The sequence below is a fragment of the Protobothrops mucrosquamatus genome, unplaced genomic scaffold (assembly GCF_001527695.2).
Source record: "Protobothrops mucrosquamatus isolate PMUCROS unplaced genomic scaffold, P.Mucros_1.0 scaffold2421, whole genome shotgun sequence".
Classification (NCBI taxonomy): Eukaryota; Metazoa; Chordata; class Lepidosauria; order Squamata; family Viperidae; genus Protobothrops; species Protobothrops mucrosquamatus.
The window spans coordinates 123,640-137,405 of record NW_015388493.1 but is presented as its reverse complement, the minus strand read 5'-3'; the positions used below and the strand labels follow the sequence as shown (position 1 = coordinate 137,405).

The 13,766-nt window shown below is 39.9% G+C and overlaps 1 protein-coding gene across 1 annotated transcript in view; it reads left to right on the top strand.

Moving 5' to 3' along the window:
* TM9SF3 (transmembrane 9 superfamily member 3) overlaps positions 1-13,766 on the top strand; it is a 40,540-nt gene that overhangs the window by 23,407 nt on the left and 3,367 nt on the right. Inside the window, exons 6-14 of the mRNA XM_015824945.1 lie at positions 866-997; positions 3,007-3,173; positions 5,603-5,697; positions 9,294-9,424; positions 10,409-10,548; positions 11,035-11,103; positions 11,186-11,332; positions 11,566-11,649; positions 11,753-11,829. Of these exons, the coding sequence (XP_015680431.1) occupies positions 866-997; positions 3,007-3,173; positions 5,603-5,697; positions 9,294-9,424; positions 10,409-10,548; positions 11,035-11,103; positions 11,186-11,332; positions 11,566-11,649; positions 11,753-11,829 (1,042 nt within the window). The remainder of the gene's footprint in view (positions 1-865; positions 998-3,006; positions 3,174-5,602; positions 5,698-9,293; positions 9,425-10,408; positions 10,549-11,034; positions 11,104-11,185; positions 11,333-11,565; positions 11,650-11,752; positions 11,830-13,766) is intronic.

Below are 13,766 nucleotides of genomic sequence, written 5' to 3'. Positions count from 1 at the left end.
TCCCTCTCCCAACAGAATGGCAGAGCCCCCTAAAATGTGGTTTGAGGGGACTTGACACCCTCCCCCTAATCCTTTTTCTGAAGTTCAGGGTTGCTGCAATATGTTTGTCCTCATCTAAATAGTGTTCTCATACAGCTCTTGTGGGAAGTTGGGTTATTACTTTAATAGTGGAGGACTTGGTTGGCATGAGTGGTTTTTCGGTAGACTTGACTTTACACCGACTTTACATATCCGTTCTTCCTTACTTTTGTAATTCCTTTTTACAATATCATTAATTATTTGAGCAAAGGATATCCTTTCTATATATTTTAATTAGGGGCCAGTATCTTCTCAGGGCATCTTCACTGAGCCTTTAATATATTCATGTTGTGAAAAATTACTGGTATTGGCTTTCTAATAAATTACAATAGAAAGGTAGCCTGCAAATTTCTATCCTGGCTTCTGAAGAAATCATAGTCGGCTGAAGAATGGACTATTGACCCGTACTTCGTTTTTTCTGAAATCATTTTCAAATAAATTTGAACAAGTTACTAATCTTAGATTCGTTATTGTAACTTCGTGATACTAGAGAAGAAGAAAAAACCATTTTCATCTTTTCACTTAAAATAAAATGTGAATAGATTTTGTCTGTATCGCTTTGCATTTATTCAGAATGGAAAAAGTGAAATATTAGTGTTTTATTATATTATATTATATATTTTGCCTTTGCCAGACAAAAAGGCTGCAGAGTTTTATATGTAGTTCAACTTCCTTTCTATTCATAAAAAGTTAATGTCATCCTTTAGAACATTTCTTCATAATTATAGATCTATGGGCTTGTAAATAAAAAATAATAATATTAATGAGTGTTTACTTTTTATTTTAGATTCATTGGTTTTCAATCTTCAATTCCTTTATGATGGTTATTTTCCTGGTGGGCTTGGTTTCTATGATTTTAATGAGGACCCTGAGGAAAGATTATGCACGATATAGTAAAGAAGAAGAAATGGATGATATGGTAAAACTTTTGCTTTTATTTTAACTCTTAAATTTATATGTGTTCAGTCTATGAGAAAGCCTGGATGCCGAAAGGTTGAATGTTTTAGAAATGGGATCAAACATAATAAATCAATGTGATCAGTTCTGTAAGTGCAGGGTCTCCTAAGCATAAATATTATAAGTATTTTTTAATAATGATTTAAAAACCCTTTCTGACAGGCTGTTATTTTTAAATTTTATTTCAATAAAGGGGACCAGTTTTCCATATACTCATGGTTGATATTTTTAAAGTATCATATGCTTAAAATACAGATTATACGCAGTACGTTAATTAGAATAATATTCTCAAAACTTAATAGGAAGAATTTTTAAGACAGTTTTAAGATAAAGCAGATTTTGAGTCCCATCTATGTGGATAAATGTTCATGTATTTTGAATGCCTTTTCTTCAGTCATTATTCTAACCCTTTACTATACAAGAGTTAGAAGCTTGGCCAAGGCACATGTTCCAATATCATTGAAATCTGATATGTGTGTACGGTACTAGAATATTGATAAAGAGAATTCTATATGTGCCAATATTATACAGTTGGCCAAGAAGTGGGCCAAATTGTTTTTCTTACCATGCCTAGTGGTTCACTCTGGAAAAAAACATATTTTCTTCAAGACTTGGTCTTCTGGTCTATGTCTGGGACCAAATTGATTACACTTATTGGACAGCTGATTTACATAACTTGTTAGCCCAGTGTTCCATTTAATAAGGTATTATCTGATGGAGTTTATCCTTTTCAAAAAATATCTTTCCTAGACGGGGATTGAATTTGGGACTTTTGGCATGTAGAACAGGCAATTTACCATTGACACAGATGCCTCCTCTAGTGAGCAGAAGAGTTCCCTAACTCCTCCATGTCTAGAACTTTTCTGCATTTAAATTTCGTATGTATGCATTCAGACATCTAATGAAACATAGACAACTAAATTTGTATGTAAACCTAAGTTAGAAGCTAAAGTTGGGGTCTAGAGATAATAAGAATATGACTAGCAAATGTTTCTTCATTTGCAGATGTGAGAGATGTAATAAGTTATGTCATTTTATAATATTTGTGCCTTACATTTTTTCTGGTTTCTCTAATTACATTGTTTGAACTAGTTTATTCCTTAAAGAATTCAAACTCCTTCATTAATACAACGAAGTAATAAAAAATATTGCAGAAGATTATCTGGACTTGTGTTTTCTTTTGGAGCAAGGGTGTATAATTCTTAATCCCCAAATCATTATGTATAGCTCCAAATCTCATTTAAGAGTTGCAACTAAGAAAGTAAAGGAAATTATTATGAGGAATAATCATATAAAATACGTTTATTTACATTTTGAATCAAATTTAATTTTGGTCTTGGTCCTGTCCCGTTGTGGCTTCTGACAGGAATCAATTTCAACCTGAAAATATGTATGTATCCCTAATTTGAAGAAATAATGATAATAATGTGAAGCCCACATATAAAAACGTTAGGTTAGATTTTTACTTATTGTGCACTATTCAACAATAGGAAATAGCCTAATTTGGGGCTGGTATCCAGCTTAAATGACTTTGACATAAAGGTAGGAAGATCCAAAATGAGTGTTATTGTCAAAGCATACTGATGCATACCGCAAGTATGCAGCACTTGATACATTTTTTGTGCATTCTCTTGCATGCTTTTTCTACAGTCGTAACAACATGGATTAATGCTCCTTTACCCATCATCAGTATCTCTCCTCAGAAATGTTACTGATGTGGCAATAAGATTTTACTTAGTGATTGCAAGTTGTTGATCAGAGATTATCATAAACTATTGACCAATGATGTGAGCTTTTTAGCATGCACTTGCTGCAAAGTGGGAGTAGGGAGAAAGGGGAGAAAATCTGTGCAGTTTAGAAGAGGTTTCGGTAGAGCAAGTTGTGGGTGATACTTTATAGACTGAATTAGACTGTGGTTTGGCAATTAGATTTTTTTTCTTGTTTTGAATGAATGTATTGTGTTTTCTGCAGGATAGAGATCTAGGAGATGAATACGGTTGGAAACAAGTTCACGGAGACGTTTTCAGGCCATCTAGCCATCCTTTAATATTCTCATCCCTTATTGGTTCTGGCTGCCAAATCTTTGCGGTTTCTTTCATAGTAATCATTGTTGCCATGCTGGAAGATTTATATACAGAGTAAGTATTACTTTCTGGTTATATTAAATATATATATTGGTACGGTCCAGTGAGCCTACTTGCATATCAGCTATTTTTGGAGCTCTAGAGTTTTCCAAAGATAGAAGAATAGCCGTGCAACTAGAAGATGCATAGATAATACTCATATGTTTATTTGACTTAGAGTTTTAACATAGGTAAAGTACAAATTTATGGTAATACATATTTTAAATTTAAAACGATGAATTAGATCCTAAACTCTCTTCCTTGAATAGAACATAGTCTGGTGAACCAACATTTAGACTGTTACTAGCTGTATTTCAAGAAATGTATCTACTAACAAGTTATAATTGTTACAAGTTGTTGGATATTTGAAAATCCAAACACATTTTTGCATTCTTCGAATGTGATACCATTAAATTGCTTTGTTTTTGTCTGAATATGGAAAAGCATTTGACTTTAACATTAGGAAGCAGCAGTGAAAATGCTATTTAAAAAAAAATCCTTGATGCTGCTTCTGGGTTTATCTTTATATCCATAAAAAGATCAACATTCCCAAGATATGGATATGAATAAAGTTTCCACATATATCCAGTCTAATTGCCTACTGACCAAACAGACATTTTATTCTCCTTTCCGGATATGGGTACTATTGAGAGCACTGCAAAATTATTTTTTCTTTGCTAGATTCCTGTGAGAGACAACTAGAAGCCAGAAAAGCTGCAAGTATGGTAGAATCTCAGAGAAATACTAATAGAGTCAGAAACAGGGATGGTTTTTGAAATAGAGGAGAACAATTATCACAATATCATTTTTTCTAATAAAATTATTTTAATATCCTGTGCATATAGTCAAGGGTATGGTTTTCCCAGTTGCAATGTATGGCTGTGAAAGTTGGACCATAAGAAAGGCTGAGCGCCAAAGAATTGAGGCCTTTGAACTATGGTGCTGGAGAAGACTCCTGCGAGTCTCCTGGATTGCAAGGCGATCAAACCGGTCAGTCCTGGAGGAGATCAACCCTGACTGCTCTTTAGAAGACCAGATCCTGAAGTGGAAACTCAAGTTCTTTGGCTACCTAATGAGAAGGAAGGACCCACTTGGGAAGAGCCTAATGCTGGCAAAGATTGAGGGCAATAGGACGACAGAGAATGAGGTGGCTGGATGGAGTCACTAAAGCAGTAGGCATGAGCTTAAATGGATTCCATAAGATGGTAGAGGGCAGGAAGGCCTGGAGGAACGTTGTCCATGGGGTCGCGATGGGTCGAACACGACTTCGCAACTAACAACAAAATGCTATTTCCTATTCTGACAGAACATAAATTCCTTCTGCCACTCTGTTTTTATTGATATATCTCCCTGGTTGAGTTGGGTGTGCGAGGAACAAGTGTTTCTATTCAGATGTGCTATACCAGGCATGTCAAACTTGTGACGTTGTGCGACGTATCGGGACTTTTTCCCCATTGCCGGCAATGGGGTAGGCGCGGTTTCGGCGAGACGCATCCGGCCCGCGGGCGGGCAGTTTGACATGCCTGTGCTATACCCTGTAGTTTGAAAACTATGGAAAGAAAATCATAGTGGCATCATAGCATCATAATACTTTCATATGTTTTATTATTTCTGGGATACTATTAACCATGACAATGATGGCCATCTCCTCTCAGCTCAAGAAAGAAAGTTTAACTAAATGAGAATATACATTTTTAGTAACAATTTTTTTTAATAGACCTTTTTTATTTTTGCCAGTATATCTTAATGTTTCTCATCTTAATAAAGCTCAGCTAAAGCAGTTACGTGAAACACACTATAGTAGTGATGCCTAATCAGGGATGAACCGCTGGCATTCTGAGGTAGAAAACTCTTTTCATTATTTTTGTTGCTGTTGTACATTTCCTTGTCAATCATTCTTTGAGTGGTATACTAGGCCAGTGGTGGCGAACCTGTGGCACGCGTGCCAGAGGCGGCACTCGGAGCCCTCTCTGTGGGCACGCGCGCCGTTGCCCCAGCCCCGCCTCTGCCCACGGCCCCTTCCTCACCAGCAGCCCCCCCTGGAGGAAAGTTGCCCCCGGGCGTGGCTCTGCATGGAGCAGTGCAGCTAAGGACATAGCCAGGTAGCAGGAACAAGACTCCGCCCTCGCGCCCCATAGCGTGCAGATGATGCTGCGGGGTGTGGGCGGAGGGCGTGGCTTCCATGGCGCTGCAGGGCTGCCTGGGCGATCTGCGGCAGGCCATGGAGCCCTGTGGGAGGGCGGGGCAGGGGGCAGGCGGGGCCGGAGCAGGCAGAGCGGGAGGCGGGGGCGGGGGCAGTTTTTGGGCACTCGGTCTCTAAAAAGTTCGCCATCACTGTACTAGGCATTCCAAATTATTTTTATACTGTGCTTTTATTTTCCCTTTTGTATGTTTTGGGCAGTCATTTGTATAGCAAAAAAATAAATGTATTTTTTTTATTTTAGGAGAGGATCAATGTTAAGTACTGCTATTTTTGTTTATGCTGCAACATCACCAGTGAACGGTTACTTTGGAGGGAGCCTTTACGCCAGGCAAGGAGGTAAAGCATTTCTTGATTATTGTTCATAGTGCCGTCTAGCACAGGGGTAGTCAACCTTGGCTCTTTTATGACTCGTGGACTTCAATTCCCAGAATTCCTGAGCCAGCTTAGCTGGCTCAGGAATTCTGGGAGTTGAAGTCCACGAGTCATAAAAGAGCCAAGGTTGACTACCCCTGATCTAGCATAAGATGTGGCATAGCTACTTCAAGAGTTTTCCTGGTCTGTCTCCGTATGTATTCCTGCACAAACAACACTTTTGCTGATGAAGCAACCGGCTGAGCGTTTATATGCATGCAGGGAGAACTTGAGTGCATTGAGAAGTGCAGTGCTTCTCTCACACCTCATATCCAGGGCTGAAAATATTACAGACTTGATGTTTATAAAAGAAAGTAAGCATGATTGGAAGTGATTGTAACTGTGTTCTAAAAAGATGAATTTATGGGCTTTTTTTGCAAGTATTGGTAAGAAACAGAGAGTAATTGATAGACTCAAAACTGTTATTAAAAATAACTTTATAATAATGGAAATAGGTCAGTCTCCTCCTTGGACTTACCCTGCAGCCTTACCCTGCGTGGCTTTGGCAGGTGGAGGGAAGCAACTCCACCCCCCTGTCACCTGTCTCACCTCCTCATCTCGTGGCAGTGGCCGGCCGGGCAAAGGTGATCTGGCAGGAGCAGCCGGTAGAGGCCAAAAGTGCCCAGCTCGCATGAGGGCTGCAGCACCCGCCAGGGCCCGAAGAACGCCAGGTTCACCCTTAGCCCGGCGCCTGCAGCACCAAGTAGGCGTGCAGGCTGGCGCTCAAGCAGTCCAAAGGCAGAGGCGTGGCTGGTGCAGCTCCACCAGCGGCTGCTGGCGAAGGGCCCTGGCAGCAGGGCAGCATTCCGGATCTGGGCCGACTCGCCCTGTGCCAGGGAGGAGCAGCCCAGCAGGGCAGCCCACAGCAGCGCAGTCAGGAGGGCAAAGAGCCCTCAATGCGACCGAGAAATGTCCCAGCAGCGGTAGGGCCAGCAGGCAGGGCGGGTGGAGGCTGGGGCTCGCCGAGGGTTTGGTTCATTGTGACCATAGGCAAACAGACAGTGGGATGGAGAGAGCGGGGCCAGTGGCAGCCGGTTCTACCAGCAGCCACTGGCGAAGCCCTGGCAGGCCAGTGGTGGGGGGGCGCACCAGCTGTCACACGGAAGATCTGGGCCAACTCGCCCCGCCCCATGTTAGAGCTTACTTTCAGGGTTGGGCTTATATTAGGCACACACCCCGAAAATCATCTGGGGCTTAATTTTGGAGTAGGGTTTACTTCCGGGGAAACACGGTAATCTCATGCTTAGGTTTTTGGTACCTGACCTTCAGCCTATCTATACCTTTGTCCTTGTCATGTGTAAATGTGCTGAACGACAAAGGACCAAAGAAAGAATTATTTCAAGATCTTACTGCAGGCCATCAGAGAGGAATTATTCTGCATTCCCTGATTGTTGTGATTAAATCAACTATAAATCCATGCAACAATAGTATGCCCCAGATATTAGTACTTATTATTAATGTTGTTAGTATTTTTTTCTTCAATTTTTCTTTTTCTTTTCCTTTTCCTTTTCCTTTTAAATAACAAATAGTGGAGATTTTCGTACTCCGTTCAGAGATTCACATCTATTCTCAGACTGTTAAGACAGTTCGTTTATCTCATACCATTTTCTCACCCTTCTGTGGCTACATAGTATGTGATGCACAATAAATACTATTGGTATAATTATTTAACATTGAGGGAGGAAATTGACTCGGTGTAATTAATATAACAGGAATGAAGGCAAATATACACGTCCCAGGATAATGTTGCAGGATCCAATCTAGGTTGGTCATCTGCTCGGCCAACGGTTCTCAGTAGCTGTGAAATTGAATCTATGTCCTTGCTCATTGAAATGTGAGGCTACTAATGAGTAGCTGCTGGCATAGTGACTGGCACAATGCTTAAATTTCCTGATCCTACCCTTGAACAGCACGGTCACATCATCCACACCATTTTTGACAAAACTACAAGGCTTAAATGGGGCTCCTTGATGAGATCATGTTCTCATGTGCCTGTTTACATTCATCCCTCCCCACCTAGCATCCGAAGTAATAGACAGAAAACTAGAAAAAGACTAGTAGAACACAGATCAGAATAAACCTAACCAGGACACAAATCATGAAATTACTCCAATACTGTCAACGTATCTTCTTCCTGGTCAAAAGGTAAATGTATGAGCAAATAAAAGGGACACCCACGGGATCCCTAATGTTAGGAGTCATTGCAGAAACGGTCCTGCGCAAACGAGAACACCATGCATTTCAAAACTATACACCTAAATTTTGGTGCCGCTACCAAAATTAATCATCATCAAAAGAAATGTACCGAAAGACTTTCATACCCTATTGAACTCCATTTCCCCAGAAATACAATTCACAATAGAGGAAGAAATGGTTAGACCAGGGGTAGGCAATTACCAGTTTTAGATGTGCTTGACAAGAGGCAAGAAGATGGAAGCCTTTAAACCACAGTTTATTGCAAAGCCACCAACACTCAACACATCCTGAGTTTCAACAGTAGCCATCCACTATGACATAAAAAGAGTTGCATCAAAACACTGTATGGCAGGGTGAGAAGCCACTGTATGTCCAGCAAGCTAAACAACTGAAGAGCAGGTACCTACGTGAACAATTCAGGCAGAATGGCTACCTACAAGCATTTATGATAAGATGCCTGCGCAACACGCAGGGGAGAGAAAGGAAGAAAGAAGGTGCAAGACCAACTATATGGCACATTTCGGAAGCAGCAGAACGCAGCTTCTGAGATCTGCCAGTGGGCATCGCACAGCGCCCAAAGGCTACCATACAAGGAGAAATCATGCATTGTAATGATTGCTTGGAGGTGGGAGATACTTCTGTAAGATACCTCTGTATGGATTATCCCTGTGACTATGTAGGTCAGATGGGGAGGAAGCTAACTCACCAGACTGCAAGAACACAAATGAGCCGTCGGATGAGAAGACCCAAACTCATTGTTAGCCTCACATTTCCATGAACAAGGACATACATTCAGTTTGTCCTACTACTCATACCCTACTGAGATGGTTGGCTGAATAGGTACAAAGATAGCCAGGAGAATTATCTTCAGATCCTGTTTCCAAGAGGAGAAATATTTCAGCAAGAGAGGAGGAAGATGATGTACATTAATTTCTTCATTAAAACCATTTTATAACCGTACTATGACATTGCCAGAATTTCATAGACAAGAGTAATAGATTTTAGAAAATAAAAGTTTCATGATTTATAACAAATTTATGTCCAAATTTAAGAAGCAATGATAAAAATGTTCAGAATATGTGTTTTCTAATGATACAGAGAGAAAAGTTTCAGGGCCTTAAAACTGTATTTATTTGCAAGATTTGTGAAAATACCACCTTGAGTTGTAGTCCTATTTTAGGTCCACAAGAGGAAAGTGGTACTGAGAGATCATCATCATCAGTCTAAACAGTGTTACATGCCAGTTAAGCGATATCCTACTGCAGAATTTTAAGGTTCATAATCGTAACCCTGATCACAAACACATGTAATGTTTTGATTGGCAGGAAGAAGATGGATAAAGCAAATGTTCATTGGAGCATTCCTTATTCCTGCAATGGTGTGCGGCACAGCCTTCTTCATTAATTTTATTGCCATTTATTATCATGCATCAAGAGCTATTCCTTTTGGGACAATGGTGAGTACTTGAATTTGCAGAAACTGTATTCATCAAGAAGGAGAGATTCCATCTGTTGGATAAAGATGGAAGACTGAAATCTGCATAGCTACTAGGGCAGTGATGGCGAACCTTTTAGAGGCCGAGTGCCCAAATTGCAACCCAAAACCCACTTATTTATCGCTGGGTGGGTGTGGCCTGCTGGGTGGGCGTGGCTGTGGTGTTCATGGCAGACTGGGTAGGTGTGGCCAAGGTGGGCGTGATCACCTTGATGTTGCTCGTGGGGAGGGACGCATGTGGGGGCCGGGCAGGGTTGTGGGAGATCCAGGGGGTCTCTGGCAGGTGGGGCGGTGGGCAGGAGGCTCGTCCTGTGGGGTGAGGCAAGACTAGACAGGGTGGGGGTGCCATTGTCGCAGGGCAAGGCGAGGCAGGGGCCAGGCGGCTGCTGCCTGACACTATTGGCCAGAGGCCAGCGAGCGCATGGGTGCTGGGATGTATCCGGCCATGTGGGACCTCGGCGAGTTAGCGGGTGGCTGGTTGAAGAGGGACGGTTGGCATCTCCGGGGCATGGCTCGTGTGCCCACAGAGAGGGCTCTGAGTGCCGCCTCTGGCACACATGCCATGGGTTCGCCACCACTGTACTAAGGTAATCTCCAACAGGAGAATACCCTAAAGCAGGGGTCCTCAACCTTGGCAACTTTAAGACTTGTGGACTTCAACTGGGAGTTGAAGTCCACAAGTCTTAAAGTTGCCAAGGTTGAGGACCCCTGCCCTAAAGAAAGGCTGTCAATGCAGTTGATGCTCTTGTGGAGTGAGTGGGAATGTATAGGAGGGGCATTGCTGTTCAACTCATAGCAAAGCTTGATAGTTGTCACTATCAATTTGAACATTTAACCTATCTATTTTGAATAGCTCCGTGTTTTCTTGTGATTAATTGCTGCTAAAATAATGGTTGATTTTATTTTAATGAATGTATTTTATATCTATTCTTATTTGATTTAACAGGTAGCTGTTTGTTGCATCTGCTTTTTTGTTATTCTTCCTTTAAATCTTGTTGGGACAATACTTGGACGAAATCTTTCTGGTCAGCCCAATTTTCCTTGCCGAGTAAATGCTGTTCCTCGTCCAATCCCAGAGAAAAAATGGTAAATTTTAAATTTGTCTGTATTCATGTATCTGATAAAGTATGTTAACCTACTTTAAAAGGTAGTTTATCTTTATGGGTACTTCCAGATAACTATCTAAGCATAAGATGATGGCATATAATAGGAGATAAGATGCATTATCTTTCATAACTACGTGACATTTTTCATCAAGTAGTGATTGATCTCTTTCATGCAGGGGCTAGATGCTCTCATCAATTGTCAAAACATAACTAATATTGGACAATATATTAAAACAAACTAATATTGCAACAGTTTTGTAATTAATCTTAGAGGCTGACAGACCTGTGACTCTCACAGTCTGAATTTTATTGAAGTATTCAAGATATTTTAGATTTTACCCTAGTGCATTTTAAAAATCAGTGGTGATTTTCTGTCGACTTCAGTGAATTCCACAGGATATTCTGTTAAATGATTTTTTCCCATTGACCTTGGTTAAATGAGAAAAATAGTTCTTTTTTCCCCCAGGTTTATGGAACCAGCTGTTATTGTTTGCCTTGGTGGCATTCTCCCCTTCGGATCAATTTTCATTGAAATGTAAGTTATTTTTATAGAAGCAATTTGTCAGTATCAGCTTAACCAGAGATGTATATTTGAATTATACTTACTTTCTCCTTAGGTATTTTATCTTCACCTCCTTCTGGGCTTACAAAATCTATTACGTCTATGGCTTCATGATGTTAGTTTTGGTCATCCTTTGCATTGTAACTGTTTGTGTGACAATTGTGTGTACATACTTTTTACTGAATGCAGAGGACTATAGGTGGTAAGTACAATATATTTATTCAGTTTTAACCATTAAAGAGCAAGATCGAACATTTGGTCTCTTTTAGGTTGTAGAGACTGAACAAAAACATGAACAGTTTTTATGTTACAACATTTGTACAATATTTACTTTTTTATGAAACTCGGAATGGTTAATTAAATTTGAATTAATATGTGTTACAAGTTTTGTCATGGAACATTTTATGTAATTGGTATTCTTGATTTGTTTTTCAGGCAATGGACGAGTTTTCTCTCTGCTGCTTCAACTGCAATCTATGTTTATATGTATTCCTTTTATTACTACTTTTTCAAGACAAAGTACGTAATTAACATTTTACATCTAACTTGAAATAACACAACTTTATTCATAATTTGGGGAATGTTAAAATTTGTTTTATCTTCTGTTTTTTTTTCTCCTCAGGATGTATGGTTTGTTTCAGACATCATTTTACTTCGGTTATATGGCAGTATTTAGCACAGCCCTAGGAATAATGTGTGGTAAGATCACAATGCTTTTGGAATTTTTAGTTCTCAGATTTTATCCTTTTAAACTACTTAATATATTTTTGAAAATATATTCTTAGTTTTCTGAATATATTAAAGAATTGTCAGCTGTAAAATTATTTGATTTCAATAGATATAAGGTTACGTAAGTAATAGCCAATCTCATATTTCTTTATAGGAATTCATTTTGAAGCATAAGGTTTAAAGTGGAAGGATATGACATGAGGATAGCACAGGTCTTTGAGTGACAGGACTGCTCTCAAAAATTGCCAAGGCCAGAAACGAAATGAATTATTAGATTTAGAATTAATTGCATATAAATTAAGGCATCCCAACAGCAAAACCAAGCTCAAGCTGCAAGCTCAAATACTTTCTTATACAATTCTCTTATTACCCAGTCACAGTTCTTTCTTTTTATCTTCTTTCAACTTTCCTTAGAAATACCTCTGTATGTGTGGGGCTTCACATAGTAATTTATTTGTAGAAAGATAAGCAGCATGATCAGGCAAGAGGAAATTAGGGTTGGAATGTAAAGGGAAGGTGGTGAAAGAGGAAAAAAAAGGCCAAATAATCTTTATCACCTGGCTCAATGAGCAAAAATTAATCAGAAGAGGTTAGAAGGTAGAAGGGATAAAAATGAGGTAGACAAGGTAAGAGAAAAACGAAAGAAGCCATGAAAAAAAAACAACTATGTATGATCTCTGCAAGCTGGAAGTATCTGAACCGATTGCCTCATGAAGTAGTTTTTTCTGGCCTAATATAAAATTTTCCAGATGATTCTGCCTTTGCTCTGGTTTCCATAGATGTTTGGGATAGGCTACATAAAATGACTTTGAACTATGGTGCTGGAGAAGACTCCTGCGAGTCCCTTGGACTGCAAGGCATTCAAACCGGTCAATCTTAGAAGAGATCAACCACAACTGCTCTTTAGAAGGCCGGATCCTGAAGTTGAAACTCAAATACTTTGGCCACCTAATGAGAAGGAAGGACTCACTGGAGAAGGGCCTAATGCTGGGAAAGATTGAGGGCAATAGAAGAAGGGGACGACAGAGAATGAGGGGGCTGGATGGAGTCACTGAAGCAGTAGGCGTGAGCTTCAATGGACTCCAGAAGATGGTAGAGGACAGGAAGGCCTGGAGGAACATTGTCCATGGGGTTGCGATGAGTTGGACACGACTTTGCAACTAACAACAACATAAAATGACTTTACTCAGCAAAACACTGGCAGATTTTTTTCCCCTTGTTGAGCGCTGGGCTTTCTCTGAAAATCTACAGAAACAAACATTAGGATAATTCAAAAAGCAGTACAGTGTATCTTGAATCCTGCAATTGAGATAAAAAAGCATATCTTTGAGCACGAGCAGAATGTTTCAGTCGTTTTCAAAACATAGTTACAACAGTTCTAGGGACCCCCAGTGTGGCCCATGTGACATTGCTGTTCTGCGAGCTACACTGGTTTCTTTGGAAATAAACTTTTATAGGAGCACTGGATCTGTTCAGGAGTTGGAGAGTCTTCTGTTGTGGGATCTTGAATATATTTGCCACGTGAGACTTCAGAGTAGCTGTTGATTACATATTTAAATGTGTTTCCATACATTTGAAGAGGCATACATTTGGTACGTAGCATCATGCATAATCTAAGATTGAGCATGATGTGTCAAATTAGCAGAAATTCTCAGTCCAGGTTGAACACAGAATACAACAAAATAGTATTGATAGGTGAGCTGAATTTTAGGTAGATCATCTTGTTGAAATTTAAAAGATTTCACAACATCTTTTTTTGTTGTTGTTCAGTTGTCCTGTTTATATTTACTCAATAGTGAATCCCGCTTTTAAAAGTTACTCTAGGACAGTGATGGCGAACCTTTTAGAGACCAAGTGCCCAAACTGCAACCCAAAACCCACTTATTTATCGCCGGGTGCCAGGTGGG